We start from the raw sequence: 16074 nt of genomic DNA, 5'->3' as shown, positions 1-16074 counted from the left end.
CTATATGTTTTAATTAATCTTGTAGGGAGCACCAGGAGAGGACGGTCGTCCAGGTCCTGCAGGCTCCCTCGGTAACAGAGGACCCGCCGGAACTATGGGCGTTCCAGGCCCCAAAGGGTTCAACGTGAGTCTTCATCAAAGCAAATCATAATTCTGAATTTTTCTTTTACTGTTACTTTAAAAAATATTTTTTAATATATTTAAAGGGAGATCCTGGTAAGACAGGTGAACAAGGCTCTGCTGGAGTAGCCGGTCAAAGGGTGAGTACAGATGAGAGTGAGGCGTTCATGTAGTTTCAAATGTCCTTGTGAACAAGTGTTAACTGCACTTCAGGGACCACCTGGCAAAGACGGAGAGGTTGGACCAGCCGGACCACCAGGGCCGCTGGTATTTACAGTTTTATTAATTTTTTTATAATAGCACAGTTTTTTTGGTTTGTTTTTTAACCTAACAGTGGTTTCCTTCTTAAGGGTGTTGCAGGGGACAGAGGAGAACAAGGACCCCCTGGTTTGAACGGATTCCAGGTTTGTTTCAAAATGAGATGTAAAATTAGAGTTCGATGACAGTGAAAAATGTAATTAAAAAAATATATATTATAAAGATCGACTTCACTGAAGGGATAAAGAGATCAGATTTGAGTTTAAAGTCCAGAATACTGAGTAATATTTATATCCTTAAACTATTTTAGAGGTTTTCTATAACTTGTTATTTCATGTCTTAGGGTCTGCCTGGAAACCAAGGTCCTCCTGGAGAGTCTGGAAAGCCAGGTGACCAAGTAGGTAATCATTTTCATTCAATTTAAATCATGTATATTTACCAAATGTTTGTTTCCATCAGGGCATTCCGGGTGAACTTGGTGTTGTGGGTCAAATCGGACCGAGGGTAAGTACACAAGAGTTAGGCTGTGACTTAGAAGGAAGACACAAAGCTGAGCATTACTATGTGTTGACAGGGTGAGCGTGGAATTCCAGGAGAAAGAGGAGATCTGGGCTCAACTGGTCTGCAGGGTCCAAAGGGTATTCCTGGTGCTCCTGGTCCAGATGGGCCAAAGGTTAGTGGACCTGGTTTGTGCTGCATAACTACTTAGATCCTTGAGCTTTTTCAAGTTAAATATTGGAGGGGGGCACCAACAGGTTCACCATTAGATGGTGTGTGTATTCTGACAATATTGTTTGAAATCACCAAGATCTCTAATGGGCTTCTTTCATCCACTCAGGGCAGTCCTGGTCCAACTGGTGCACTCGGTGATGTTGGTCCACCAGGTCTTCAGGGCATGCCCGGGGAGAGGGGAATCTCTGGACCTCCAGGGCCCAAGGGTGACCGAGTGAGTACTTAATTTCTGGGTTATTACACATTCTCTTTCAAAACTTAATGATCGATTCAGAGGCGACAATATTTTATAAACATTTTGAGTTTGTGCTTCTATAGGGGTCAATCGGTGAGAAAGGATCAGAGGGAACACCAGGAAACGACGGCGCAAGGGTGAGCATTGAAAACCTGTTTCCACATGTTCGTATGAACAGAAAAAAAAGCCTTATCATAAACCAATGTACTCAACAGGGAACACCCGGTCCCGTTGGCCCATTAGGATCTGCAGGACCCAGTGGTGAAAAGGTAGGAAAATCCTTTTATTTTGTCAACATTTTTTCTTAATTCAGACTTTGTTTGTAATCCAACAATCTTCCTACTTTATTTAATCATCTCAGTCTAGTGCCGAAATGATTTATGACTAATTGGATGTGGTTGTAGGGAGAACCCGGACCAAAAGGACCATCTGGACCTCCAGGATCCAGAGGAACGCCTGTGAGTTGAACGTTCAACGTACTTTTGTTGAGTAGAATAACCTTTTTATTGTACGTTTTAAAGTAACAATGAATGCTTCTTTCACAGGGATCCCGTGGTGACCCAGGTCCCATCGGTTCTGTTGGCTTTGTTGGAACTCCAGTAAGTCAGAATCACTTGCTAGATAACTTCTCCTGATATTTATAACCAAGCTTCACCCTCTTTTGAAACTGCCTAATAGGGCCCCGATGGTCAACCTGGTGTCAAAGGAGAGACAGGAGAGCCAGGGCAAAAGGGAGATGCTGGTTCGGCTGGACCTCAAGGCTTGGCCGGTGCTCATGGTCCTCCAGTAAGAAAATGGGTGGCAACATTTTTTCTTTTGACTTGCTTTGCTTTTCTAATAAACATTATGTTTGCAGGGACCAATTGGTGTTGCAGGACTGAAGGGAGGAAGAGGAACTCAGGGCGCTCCAGTAAGAGAAGTTCAGAAGACAATAGAACGTAAATCTGGCACTTTCTAAAAATATATATGTGGATTTTGTTACCAGGGACCTACTGGATTCCCTGGATCTGCTGGAAGAGTGGGACCACCAGGCCCAACGGTTAGTGCTGATTGTGAGAGACCGTCTAGTTAAAGTTTGCTAGCAGTACAGAAGATATTTAAATTCCATTCTACAAATAAATAAATTACATGTCATCTAGGGTCCTCTTGGTGAACCTGGACCACTGGGACTTCCTGGAAAAGAGGGTCCACGTGGTCTCCGTGGAGATCATGGTTCCCCTGGAAGACAAGGTGAGAGAGGACCAGCTGGACCATCAGGAAGTGGCGGGGATAAAGGAGACTCTGGAGAAGACGGCCCAACGGTTGTGTCTATGTTTCTATTACTTATGTAACCTGTCACATTTCGAAAGTACTCAATGAGGATGACTCGTTGTTAGGGTCCCGATGGTCCTCCAGGTCCAGCAGGAACTACTGGACAGAGAGGAATTGTTGGACTTCCTGGTCAGAGAGGAGAGCGGGGAATGCCAGGTCTTCCTGGAACACTGGTTGGTATCATTCTAACGTAGATGAAATCGTTACACACATTTATTCTTAATACGTGTGTCTGTATTTATTTAAAAGGGCCCACCAGGAAAAGTAGGATCACCAGGAACAGCCGGAGATAAAGGCCCCCCTGGCCCTGTTGGATCTCCTGGTGCCAATGGACCTCGTGGGGACCCTGGTCCTGATGTGAGCATCAAATATAGTTTGGGTTTGTCACTCTGATGTGTTTCAGAGAACTTAAAACTAAAAATCTGTGTCTTAGGGTCATCAAGGTTCAGATGGACCCCCAGGCAAAGAAGGCCGACTAGGACAAAGAGTGAGTTACCAAGCAATGTCTGGATGTGACACCTGAAAAGCTGAATCGACCATTTTTTTTTCCCTACAGGGTGACAGAGGAGATTCTGGTCCAGAGGGACTGGCAGGTTCTCAGGGACTTCCAGGCCCCTCGGGTCCAGTCGGAGCTCCAGGAATTGCTGGAAGACAAGGAGACGCTGTAAGTTTTGCCAGGACTGCGTTTCCTTAACATCTGCTAGTCTATCAGCAGGATGCATGAATATCTGAGAAGAGCTGAACGTTCAGCCAAAACAGATGATTGGATCCTTGCGGGCACACTGACGCAACTCAGTATTCAGATCCCCCTGCTGTTGTTTGGCCGCAACAGCGACTTGGCTCCAGGCTATTCCTAAAATCTTTGTCCAATTTCAGGGCTCCAGAGGACCAGTGGGCCCGCCAGGATCGGCAGGAAAGAGAGGACTAGTGGTGAGTGCTTATTTGCAAACTCCAACAGTTTTCAAGACATCAAATAAAAGCATGTAAAACTTTGAATAATCCATGCTTCAGGGACCTCAAGGACCAAGAGGTGATAAGGGAGACTTGGGTGATAACGGTGAAAGAGGACAGAAGGGACACAGAGGTTTTACCGGTCTACAGGGTCTTCCTGGACCTCCAGTGAGTATAACAACCTAATAGTTGTCGTTGTTATTGTAATTTAGAAACGTTATTTTGTTAGTGAGCAATAAAGTCAGTAAATACAGGATAAAAATAATTAGTATTTGAGACATACAAATCTTGTATTACAACAATTGTTTGTATTTTTTAGGGCACCACAGGTGAGCAGGGAGCTTCTGGTATCATTGGTCCAAATGGTCAGAGGGTAAATATTCAACTTTTATAAAAGTTTCTGAAATGGAAACTCCAAAAGAAATAAAGAAATGCATCATCTATGATTGAATTCAGGGACCACCAGGGCCCGTCGGACCACCAGGAAAGGAGGGATACAATGGGCAGACAGGACCAATGGGACCCCCTGGAACTCGTGGACTCAGTGGAGATTTTGGTCCTGAGGTATAAAATACTTTTTTTTTTATTAATAAATGTTGATCTTTAATTGTTTATTGTACAATCTTTCTTTCACAAATAGGGCCCACCTGGAGAGCCTGGACCACCAGGACCTCCTGGCGCACCAGGACCCCCTACTGCAGCTGTAGATGACCTGTTTGCTGGACCTGACGACTACGACTTCGGCCCTCCTCCTCCACCAGAATTCAACGAGGACGAGGCCTCACCCAACAACAACAACAGTGCCAACATCATCCCTGTGGACCCAGGCGTCCAGGCCACACTGAAGGCTCTCAGTAGCCAACTCGAGAGCATGAAGAGTCCGGACGGCAGCAGGAAACATCCTGCCAGGACCTGCGATGATCTGAAGAGGTGCTACCCATCAAAAAAGACTGGTGAGAGCGATTGTATCCTCCTACAAAATGGGACATTCTAGAGGTTAAAAAAACACATTCTGCTTTCACCAGGTGAATTCTGGGTCGATCCAAACCAGGGCAGTTCCGAGGACGCCATCATGGTCCACTGCAACATGGAAACAGGAGAAACCTGCATCTCAGCCAACCCTGCTAATATTCCCCGTAAAAGTTGGTGGAGCGCCTCCAGGAACAAGCCGGTGTGGTTTGGGGCCGACATCAACAGAGGAACAACCGTGAGTTCTCGCAAAGTCACGCTTGGATTTCAAAGTTGACCTATTTGGCCCTTTGGACAAAGAAGGCTCAGAGCAAAGCTCGCACAATAGAAAAAAGGGAATTGTTTGATACACACTTATGTGAAGGACACCATTAATACTACTGTGTTCTCCAGTTTACTTACGGCAACAAAGAGCAACCCGGCAACTCCGTCGCAGTCCAGATGACCTTCATCCGCCTGCTGTCCAAGGAGGCCTCTCAGTCAATCACTTACCACTGCAAGAACTCGGTGGGCTACAAGGACGAGAAGACGGGCAACTTGAAGAAAGCCATAATCCTCAAAGGTTCCAACGACCTGGAGCTTAAAGCCGAAGGAAACAACCGTTTCAGATACACAGTGGTGGAGGATTCTTGCTCGGTAAGAACAGAACCTAAGGACAAGAAGTCTACCTCTTATTTAGTCAGGAAACAAAATATTCCTTGTTTAACTATTGTTTTTTTGTTGCAATTGTATACCTTAAAGTTGTTATTTTAAAATTCCAAAACCTTTTATTATTCTCAAAATTAAATGAAGGTTTATCCACATTTTAAAACAGATAATCTGATACAGTTAACGAGTTGTTAAAAAATTGTTGAGTTAAAAACACCAAAAATGATTTATTGAATGAATTATTTAGTGGAGTAACAAAGTAAAGCATTACGTAAGGCTTATGGTAATGTTTTTATTAATAAAAAAACATTTTTTTAAACAAATTGTCAATAATATACTTGATATATTTTTTCAGTCTTTCATTTGTTTGAATTTTACTATTTTATCTACAAATGAAATAAAAAACATCATGTTTTTCTTCATAAATCTTTAATTAATTTTCAAGTCAATTTAAAGGCAAGGTGTTCCAGAACTGTAATTTTGTTACCCTATTTCTTTAGTCGATTTATTTTTAATTAGTGTTGAATATTTGAAGAAAACTTTTTAGTTATTTGCATTTTTTTATTGGAGTTTACTTATCTATCTAGAAATCAAATAAAATCTTGTTTTAATTATTATTTTTTACATATTTTAACAGTCAATAAAAAAAAGGTAAAATGCTTTTCCTATTTTCTTAGTTGATTTGACTTTTTTTTATTCATGTTGCATATATATACTTTTTTTAATTTCTCAGTTAGTGTGTTTTTTTGAATTATACTGGTTTTTCTACAATATTTAAAACAAATACACAGTTAATAGTGGAAAAAACAAGCTTACCCGGAACATTTACAGTATATAATTTCCCACATCGTTTAATGGTTTCATTTACTTCAAATTTTGGTCGCAGTTTTTTAAAGAAAAAATGTTTTTGTTTTTTTCCAGCAAGCGAACGGGAACTGGGGCAAGACAGTGCTTGAGTACAGGACACAGAAAACAGCCAGACTTCCCATTGTGGATCTTGCAGCAGTGGACATTGGCGGCCAAAATCAAGAGTTCGGCATCGACATCGGTCCCGTCTGCTTCTTATAAAAAAAAAAATTTAATTGAAAAAATAATTGAAAGAATAAAAATCCAGGTCAGCGGTGAAGCTTCAGGAATCCTGAGACTGTTGAACTGACAGCTGACACGGTTCAGCCACGTTGTACATACAAGCACCGAGGACTTTTTCTGGAACACCGCCCGGATATTTATTGCGCCTTTTTTCGACTCAAAGTTTGGAACAAGCCAAAAAGATAAAATAAAAAAATAACGACAAATCACAATCATTCCTCTCATCTTCCATTAAACAAGTTCAATTCCCCGGAACTGCTGTTTTTTAAACGCCATTTTCAAAAAATATATTCCACCCTCAAGTTACGACCCCTTGAATGAGCTCCAGTGTTGTGTAAGACTTTTATTTTTGTTTTTCAATATGTTAGAATGGAAATTAAAGAGAAAAAAAGTGGTGCTATAGAGAGATGTGAAGCGTTCGGTCATGTTGGAATTCGGAACATCGGGATTTGGGGTTTCTTCTGTTGTTAGCTACCTCCACTCCATGACGACGTGTAACTTACTCTTTCTTTCTTTTGTAAGTCGTCTCGGCGACACAGACCCAATAAAGAACTTTCTGTCCACGACGGAGAGACTATCAATGTGTGGTTCGAGTGGTGTGTGGTGATTTGTACGAACCCCTTTTGTTTTTCATCGCTCACAGTCTCTATGCATGTGGTTTCACCCCGTAACATATACTTTTTACCTTATGCTTTTCAAATGAGGTGGCTGTTTGCTTTGTATCTCTTGCTATGCAACAAATTAAACAAACTCTTTGTTAATCCCCCTCAAGATGTGTCAAATTAATTCAGGCTCAGATAGATGGCTCTTAAATTAGCTTCTGTTTATTAGCTTCTATTTATTAGCTTCTCCGAAGTTGGCTTATATTTATTAGCTTCTCCAAAATTAGCTTCTATTTATTAGCTTCTCCTTATTGAGCTTCTATTTAAAGCTTCTCTTAAATTAGCTTATGTTTGTTAGCTTCTATTTATTAGCTTCTCCTAAATTAGCTACTTTTTGTTAGCTTCTATTTATTAGCTTCTCCTAAATTCGCTTATATAAAAGCTTCCCCTAAATTAGCGTCTATTTTTTAGCTTCTATTTATTAGCTTCTCCTAAGTTAGCTTCTATTTATTCACTTTTCCTAAATTAGCCTCTATTTAAAGCTTCTTCTAAATTACCTTCTATTTGTTAGCTTCTACTTCTCCTAAATCAGCTTCTATTTATTAGCTTCTACTAAATTAGCTACTTTTTGTTAGCTTCTATTTATTAGCTTCTCCTAAATTCGCTTATATAAAAGCTTCCCCTAAATTAGCGTCTATTTTTTAGCTTCTATTTATCAGCTTCTCCTAAGTTAGCTTCTGTTTATTCACTTTTCCTAAATTAGCTTATATTTAAAGCTTCTCCTAAATTACCTTCTATTTGTTAGCTTCTACTTCTCCTAAATCAGCTTTGATTTTTTTAGCTTCAATTTATTTGCTTCTATTCATTAGCTTCTCCTAAATTAGCTTTGATTTTTTTAGCTTCAATTTATTTGCTTCTATTTATTAGCTTCTCCTAATTTAGCATCTATTTATTAGCTTCAACTAAATAAGTGTCTATTTCCTAGCTTCTACTATCAGTTTTATCTTGATCTTTAAAGTATATACTTTATTGAATATTGTTTTGATTGTTTAAGTGCTTTGTGACCCTGGTCTGGAAAAGCGCTATACAAATAAAAATTACTTACTTACTTACTTACTATTTATTTACTTCTATTTATTAGCTTCTCCTAAACAAGCTTCTATTCATTAGCTTCTCCTAAATTAGCGTATATGTATTTACTTCTATTTATTAGCTTCTATTTATTATCTTCTCTTAAATTAGCTTCAATTTGCTAGCTTCTATTTATTTCTTCTATGTATTAGCTTCTGCTGAATTAGCATCTATTGATAAGCTTCTCCTATATTAGAATCTATTTATAGCACAAGCGACAGTTTCCTAGTTTCTCAATTTAATTTCAATTTAAAAGTAGAAAATACATGAATAATTACATTTGGAATTTGGTTGTATTTATTTTATTTTAATTTAATATTATACTTACTTCATTTTTTTTCCAACAATGCAATTTTTTGTTGTTGCTATTTTATTGATGGTGTGGTGCAAAATAATGAAAAACAAAACATTGAGGAGATAAAATAAAACTTGCATCATTTCCCCTGATATTCCTCTAAAACTTAAAAAAACCATATCGAACGACTCTATGCAGATGACGCTGTTCTTTTCATCTCCAAAAAGTTTGTAAAAAATGAAAACAAACGAGAGGATTTTAAGGTTGTTTTTGAAAGAATTTCTTTAATAAGCAACCAAAGGTAAAATGAATGCTAGAGTGTACAAGGTGGGGGTGGGGGGGACCCCAAAAAGTGCCTTCTGGTGCATTAAAAAAAAAAAGTAAAAATATACTGTCATGGCGAAGACAAAGTTAAAAGAACATACATTTGTTAAAAAGGTCAAACAGGTGAGCGGTTACAGACTCATGCTCATACAAACAGGAATGTGTCGACGGATGGAAAAAGTACCGTATTTACAGCTCGTCTTCTGTGCAAGTCGCCCCCGAAAACTAGTCCTTTCCAGTTGAGTTTTTTCATACAAAAATAGTTCTCGATCTAAAGTGGATCAACCTTAAAATATCCAAATCTTTTTTTGTTGTTTAACATCAGGAAATCTTGACATCTTGACCGCGGGGGAGGGTTCCGGCAACTTCTGAGTCCAAAAAAAAGAGTCGGGATCAGCAGCGACTGTCCAGAGGGTCCAGAGAGAAGACGGTGCCCTCTAGTGTTAGTCCCATTTTGAACCCCTCCTGGAGAGACGGAGGTTCAAACATTTAATAATAAAACATGTTTTTAGTCAAAATTTCTAGTTAAAAAGCAAAACAGTTGCATGTTTGTGAATCTAACGCCATCCAATTAATCCAATAATGTCAAATGTTTTCAGTTTATTGTTGTTCAAGATATTTATTATCAGGTTCTGTTCACTTCCTGTTTTATTTTGGCGACTGCTTCCTGTCCTGTTTTTCTCTCGTCCTTGTGTAAATGAAGCAATTTATTTGTGATGATTTTGATTGAACTTCTTTTTTTTCCTACGAATTGTCAAGAACCTTTTTATGCATACATTTAATTTTAGGTTATTTATAATCATTTTTTTAAATCGAAAAAAAAAAAGTTAAAAGAATATTGTGTAAAAATACTATAGTGGGAATTAAACATAATATTTATATTATTATTTCTTTATATTTATTTTTTAATATACATTTTAAAAGGTCATTTAGTTTTGTATATAATAAAAATAAAACTTATATTTTAAAACTTTAATTTTAAAACGAAAACTTTTTTTTTTTGTATTTAACTTGGTTGATTTAATTTGATGTAGTTAGACGCAAAATGTGTAAAATCGATGTAACTATACTGTATATATTTCATTTTTTTTTTAAAATTAAATTTACATTTTTCTTTTAGACCCTGAATTAAGCGAATTCAGACGAAAGAAACACTATTTTTTTGCCCATTGCTCATATTTAAAATAAATACATTCTACATATAAAATGCTATATTTTATTTAAACTATTTAATTAATATAGCTTGTTTTTCTTCCCATAATTAATAATAAATATGGTTGAAAACGTGCCTTTATTCGTTAAAAAAGAAAGTAAAAGATAATAATATTAATACAAATATAATAATTAAGTTGTCTTCACAAACTGTTACTCAACAGTGCCACCTGTTGGGCATTGACAACAACACAGTCAGTGTTGTACTCGTAAACAAACACAAACAAAAACCACAGTAAAAATGATAAATGTTGTCATAAACCGACGACGTTTACTGCAGAACCAAAAAAAAAAAAAGTGAACACAGACGACAGAAAATCACCTTCGGAACAAAGAAGATGTTTTTGTTTTGTTTTCTGGGAGCCACGTTACTATGACAACATGCGACAACTGGAGACAGACACACAGCGTGCAGAAGATACAAACCATCTCTGACGCTGCGAGGGAAACAAGGAGGAGTCGTTAGTGAGGCAGAAAGACAGAGAAACACCGCCCCCGCGTGGCGACACTAGAGAACTACATGTGTTTCCTGCAGGGAAGATTCTCAACATTTGATAGTAAAGCTTATGAGGGAATATTTTCAAGTGTCGTTTTTCTACTCATGAAAAGCACGAACCTGCATCTCATCCAGCTGCGACTGGATGTCTGGAGGGAAGTCGGCGGCGCCGCAGGTGAACGGATCAAACGGTTCCGCTCCGAACAAATCTTTCCCTGCGAACATCAGCACGTGAGCAGCAGCAACATCATCATCATCATCATCTTCATCCAGGAGCTTCAAAGCCGCCGCGGAAAAACACCCGGCGTCTCGTTTAAGGAGATTAAAAATGGTTTGTTTGAAGCCGGTTCAGGCGTCGTGACCAGGTTTGTTTTTTTTCTCGGATCGGAATGTGACGCCAGAACTGAATCTGAACCGAGTCCTGAGGGAGGATCTGGTCTGAGTCCCTGAGAGACGTTAAAGCTCTTCTGTCGTCAGAGAGACAGAGAGTTATTTAATATTGTGACCGAGGTTCCGTAATTAAATATGAAATAGATGATGAAACTATGATTATTAAATTAAAAAATATATACAGGTAAACATTTTTTAAATAAATACAACAAAATAGCTTTCAAATAAAATTATAATCTGTTAAAATTATGGAAGTAAATAAATAAAATAAATAATCACAAAATAAGATTAAATAAAATAATCTGAAAGGACAATATTTCAGTCAGAGTACGATAAAAAAAATTAAAAAAAAAAACACAGAAAGAAAATCTAATTAAAAGAAATTCAATTCTGTGGGGATTCAATTTTTTAGAAAAAAAATAAAAATGAAAGAATTATAAGATTAAATAAAAATAATAAAAAAAAGGATAATCTGATATTTTAGTCATTATGTGATGAGAACAAGATAAGTTAAAAACAAATCTTAAATGCAGTGGTAATAAAAAACAGAAACAAAAAGTAATAAATATTTTTTTCGGAAAAGGAATAATGTGACAAAAAAATATATATACTAAAAAGAAAATGACATATTAATTCAAATGTATCACATGATTATTAATAACATTTAAAGAATGAAAGTAAAATGATTAACAAAATATCCAATATATATTATATATATAAACACAGTATTTCTTTAAACCTATATAACTTATACTACTATAAAATATGTATAAAATAATTAAAACTTGAAATACATAAATAATAAATACATGATTTGGTTAAAACACTGGTTTAATTAATTTATTAAATTGTATTTATATATTCATAAATATTCATATCATTTTTCAATATTTGTTCTTTTTGTATACTTCAGTAAAGATTCTCAAAATAAAAAAAAATAACGGTCGGATTATCAACATTTTTTCATATACAACTTTTATTGCGCTCGCCACCCAGCAGGGGGCAGTATGCCGTCCCTATATAATGCCTCACCTCCCATAAAGTGGCACTATTTGACACTCAGGGAGGCTACGGGGCCACGCCTGTAAAGGGCGTCGCTCAAACTCATAGCACCATGGTTATATCGATAACCTGGGGTTTCTACTTTGTTGGTGCTCTGCCCTCTACAGACTGTCCCTATGGGTTATAAGAAATATAAGAAGACTTACTAAAAGATGAATGAATAATAATGAATAAAAAGGTTGGATAAAACAAGATACTCACTTATGTCGGGGGGCAGCGAGGTCGGCGGGGGAGGCGGGCAGCCATTGCTGGCCGGCGTGGGCACCAGGGGCGCGGCGGGAGAGAAGGGAACCATGTCGAAGACATCGGTGGACTGAGGTTTCATGGAGATACTACCACCCTGTAGAGACAGACGCCGGCGGTCAGGAGAGGACGGACAGAACCAGAGGGGATGGAGGAGAGGAAGAACCAGAAGAAGGGGTTACACGAGGTCGCGGGATGACGAACCCCTCGGAAGGTTTGGAAGGAAGGAAAGCGGGTTTGGAGGGAGGAGGCGTTAGTAGCCCGGCCGACAGGTTGGACTCGGGCGAGCTCATGGGCGTGAGCGTGAGCGAGGAGATCTCCAGACAGGAGAGAGACTGGAAGCCGTGGCACCAGAAGAGAGAAGAAGGTCTTTGCAGCATGAAGGCCTCGTTAGAGGAGGTTATGTGGAGCGGCTGAGGACACACGGAGCCGGGGTTAGTCACGATAACCCGAGGCGGACGGAAGTGTCAGGAGATTCTTCGATTAATATAAAAATAACTTTTAATTTCACGATCGGATTTTGAATATTCTGTTTAGAAGTACTGATGTGTTGATGAAGCTTCATGAAACGGTGTCATGTTGTTTAGAGGTCAGTAGGTGGCGCCATCAGTTTAAAAATGATGTTTCATTAGAACAGTTGTTCAAAACAAAAGAAAATAGTGCAGAGACGCCATCTAGTGGACTCTGAAGATAATGACACTGCTTCATGAAGCCTAACGTATATACATCTGGTAACTTTTTTCTTTTCTCTTATCAAAATACATTTTTGTGTGTTAATTAATTTGCATTAAAAATCTAGATTTTTAAACAACATAAATATAGTTAAAACCTTTTTTTTTTATCAAAATACATTTTTTGTGTGTGTTAATTATTTTCAAGTAATCTAGATTCAGTAACCTGTAGTAAATACCTGTTTTGGGTGTAAATTAATTTGTATTTAAAATCAAGATTTTCAAAAAACATTCATATCGTAAAAAAAAAAATCTTTATAAAAAATATGTTTTTTGGGGGTGTATTTAATTTGTATTTAAAAAAAAGATTTTGGTTTAAAATATTATTTTTAAGCAAGTTAACAATATGCAACTTGATTGACTTTAAGTAAGTCATTTGTATTTATAGAGCGCTTTTTCAGACCAGGGTCACAAGGCGCTTAAACAATCAAGACAATAACCAATAAAATAACAGCTGCTGAGGTTTCATCATACAATGACTCTATTTCGCCACTAGATGTCACTCTCAGTTTAGAAAATGGTGCCAGATTATATTGAAAGAGTATATCAGAGGCAGAGTGCCATCTAGTGGTGTTTCAAAATGTAGACTCTGTATCATAAAACCTCATCAGCTGTTTCACGAATCCTCACTAACGTTTCAAAGATTCTACAGCAAAAACAAGATTTATCTTAAATAAATCATTATTATGAACTAATATTGTCTTGAAATACTTTGTATAATTGTTAACCCATAAAAAAGTGATTGTTTGCAAAGTTTCTTTAAGCTGTAAGAGTTAGTGCAGCAGAGCAGAGAAGCCAGAACGTTGTTTATTTATGAATTCTTAAAGTCTCACCGGCGGCTCGTGAGCGATCATCAGTTGTTCTCCCAGGTTCTGAAGTTGTGTCTTTAATTCAGAGTTTTCTGTTTCCAGTTCTTGAATCTGAAACACATGTGGACACAAATGAACACGGAGAAAAGTCCACAAATGTCGAGGCAACGCTGTGAATGAACCCAATAATCAGGAGGGATCCATGGGTACGACCCACTCTCGACTCGATGTGAAAGCTAGTGAAGTGATTATGAGTGAACAAGAAGATCTACTCTTTTCTGAAGACCCCCGATCTGCTTCCTGGTCTCCACGTCTTTGCCTCCTGACTCCAGGAACTTCTTGTAGGCCAAGTCGAAGGCCTGCCCGATGGTGAGGGTGATCTCTTCGGCCTTGAGAGGGAGATAAACATGTGAATGAGGAACAACAAGAAGTTATTTTTAACTATAAAAAAAAGAAAAAAGAAGGGTAATCATAACAGGTCAAACAATAGACTTAAATCCAGGCCATTGTTGAAGAAGCCCAGATAAAACAAACAAACAAAATATATATACCAAGTAGAAGAAAACGCAGCGAAAATACAACAAACCCAAGCAAAACTACACAAAACTAAAGAAAGAAATTCCCCCTAGATAATAAATCTAAACTAAACGAGGCAAAACAAGAACAACAAAAACAAACAAGCAAAACTTTTCTAAAGTAAGCCAAACAAAAAACAACTACAACAACAACAAAAAAAGCAACTCATTCCAAGCAAAACAAAGTAACAAACAAATAAAACAAACGGAACAAACTAAACCAAGAAAACTTAATAACAATAACAAACAATAATAACAAAAAATACCTAAACCAGCAAAACAAAACCTTAACCAAACGAAAGTAAAGCAATAAAACAAACTAAAGAAAGAACAACAAAACCATGAAAAAACATCTAAATTCAACAAAGCAAACCAAGAAAAAAACTAATCAAGCAAAAAGAAAGTTAAACCAAGAAAAATAAAACTACACTAAACCAAACAACGAAAAAAAAAAATAATTCTTAACAAAACCAAACAAAAAACAGACCAAAACAAACAAACACAAAAAACAAGTTAAACAAAAGCAACCCATTCCAAGCAAAACAAGCAAAACCAACTATACCAAGATAAACTAAACTAAAGCAAAACACAAGAAAGACTATACTATACAGACTATAAAATAAAGAAAATAAAAAACAAACAAAAACAACCCAAACCAAGCTAAAAAAAAATCTAAACAAAAGCATAAAACAATTAAAACACTGATTATATTTTTATTTTGGACGAAATGGAGAGTTTTCATTTTCAACAAAATAAAACTACATTTCCTCGAGGAAATGAGCGCCAACTAGTGGTGAACTTCCAATAAAGCAGCAGAACTACTCTAGCGTGTTAGCGTGTTAGCTCTGTCAGCGGCTAACGTGTCCACTTACACACTTCTCGCTGTCGAACACGAAGCACAGGTGCTTGTTGGACTCGGAGTCTTTACAGATGAACGTAAATATCCTCTTGTCGGTCTTGTCGTCTGCGCAGAAGGAAATCCTGTGAAGCTGACAGTTGTGCTGAACATCCTAGTGCACCAAAAAAAACACAAAGAATGAATCAAACAATCCGTCGAAAATCAACGCTGTCGTCATGAAACTCACTTTCGTCTTGAGGTCCAGGATTTTGACGCCGTAAATGGAAATCTGCAGCTCCACCTTAGGAGTCTTCTGACCCTCAGACTTCTTGATGTGTCTCTGGAACTGTCGGGATTTTTAACACAAACACAAATGACTCACTTAATATTGATGTTATTTATTTATGTATGTACTCATAAAAGTACATTTTATTAAAAAAAATCTCTTAACTTCATTTAAAATCCGCGTCTTAAAACTTAAATATGACCTAAATATATGTATTTTTTCTTTTAAACGTACCTTTAGCTTTCGAACTGCATCCTTCACAACTTCAGTGCCTTTCGGAGCTTCAACCTCTGTGTTTCCAAGGAACTGTGAATACAAACATCCCATAATATTGAGTATTTTAAGAACCTGAGTCACATTTCACTGTCCTTTCATTCACTAACGGAACAGTAGAGGGAGCTAGTGACCTTTAACTTGAATTTGGCAGCTTTCACGGCACACACACACACACACACACACACACACACACACACACACACACACACACACACACACACACACACACACACACACACACACACACACACACACACACACAGTACGTCCCGCTGCCTCCAGGGCTTAATGTGTTACCTCCACACTCAGTCATGGTGGTGAACTGACTAAACAAGGCGCCAACCTGCACATCAGGAGGTGAGAGAAGCTCAAGGACGGAGAAAATAAACCATGTCTGGATCTTTCACTCCTGAGCTCAATGTATGGGTTTTATTGAAGTGTTTACTCTATTTGATCTCAGCATTGAAACATATACACAAGGTCGTATGAAA

General features: G+C 37.7%; 2 protein-coding genes across 6 annotated transcripts in view; one reads left to right on the top strand and one right to left on the bottom strand.

Moving 5' to 3' along the window:
* Positions 1–6898, top strand: part of col5a2a (collagen, type V, alpha 2a) — a 34579-nt gene extending 27681 nt beyond the window's left edge. The window contains exons 26-53 of the mRNA XM_087803447.1: positions 26–124; positions 207–260; positions 334–387; positions 471–524; positions 722–775; positions 838–882; positions 953–1051; positions 1217–1324; positions 1429–1482; positions 1561–1614; positions 1750–1803; positions 1891–1944; positions 2024–2131; positions 2202–2255; positions 2331–2384; positions 2485–2646; positions 2722–2829; positions 2906–3013; positions 3090–3143; positions 3213–3320; positions 3533–3586; positions 3668–3775; positions 3927–3980; positions 4064–4171; positions 4248–4560; positions 4633–4814; positions 4970–5212; positions 6146–6898. Of these exons, the coding sequence (XP_087659573.1) occupies positions 26–124; positions 207–260; positions 334–387; positions 471–524; positions 722–775; positions 838–882; positions 953–1051; positions 1217–1324; positions 1429–1482; positions 1561–1614; positions 1750–1803; positions 1891–1944; positions 2024–2131; positions 2202–2255; positions 2331–2384; positions 2485–2646; positions 2722–2829; positions 2906–3013; positions 3090–3143; positions 3213–3320; positions 3533–3586; positions 3668–3775; positions 3927–3980; positions 4064–4171; positions 4248–4560; positions 4633–4814; positions 4970–5212; positions 6146–6292 (2748 nt within the window). The 3' untranslated portion in view covers positions 6293–6898. The remainder of the gene's footprint in view (positions 1–25; positions 125–206; positions 261–333; positions 388–470; positions 525–721; positions 776–837; positions 883–952; positions 1052–1216; positions 1325–1428; positions 1483–1560; positions 1615–1749; positions 1804–1890; positions 1945–2023; positions 2132–2201; positions 2256–2330; positions 2385–2484; positions 2647–2721; positions 2830–2905; positions 3014–3089; positions 3144–3212; positions 3321–3532; positions 3587–3667; positions 3776–3926; positions 3981–4063; positions 4172–4247; positions 4561–4632; positions 4815–4969; positions 5213–6145) is intronic.
* A 1710-nt stretch (positions 6899–8608) lies between these two features.
* Positions 8609–16074, bottom strand: part of gulp1a (GULP PTB domain containing engulfment adaptor 1a) — a 90888-nt gene continuing 83422 nt past the window's right edge. For 3 of the 5 annotated variants that reach the window (XM_087803524.1, XM_087803525.1, XM_087803526.1), the window contains 9 exons: positions 15542–15613; positions 15269–15367; positions 15056–15193; positions 13881–13997; positions 13633–13719; positions 12251–12481; positions 12027–12165; positions 10494–10588; positions 8610–9130 (listed from right to left, as the gene is read on the bottom strand). In XM_087803524.1, coding sequence (XP_087659650.1) covers positions 9059–9130; positions 10494–10588; positions 12027–12165; positions 12251–12481; positions 13633–13719; positions 13881–13997; positions 15056–15193; positions 15269–15367; positions 15542–15613 — 1050 coding nt within the window. In that variant the 3' untranslated portion in view covers positions 8610–9058. Of the gene's footprint in view, positions 9131–10303; positions 10315–10493; positions 10589–12026; positions 12166–12250; positions 12482–13632; positions 13720–13880; positions 13998–15055; positions 15194–15268; positions 15368–15541; positions 15614–16074 lie in introns of all 5 variants that reach the window. The other 2 variants (XM_087803527.1, XM_087803528.1) reach the window with 2 other exon arrangements.

This window comes from Callionymus lyra, chromosome 12, assembly GCF_982586985.1.
Source record: "Callionymus lyra chromosome 12, fCalLyr1.hap1.1, whole genome shotgun sequence".
NCBI lineage: Eukaryota > Metazoa > Chordata > Actinopteri > Syngnathiformes > Callionymidae > Callionymus > Callionymus lyra.
Note: the sequence above shows the minus strand (reverse complement) of the source record. Positions and strands in the feature narration are given on the sequence as shown.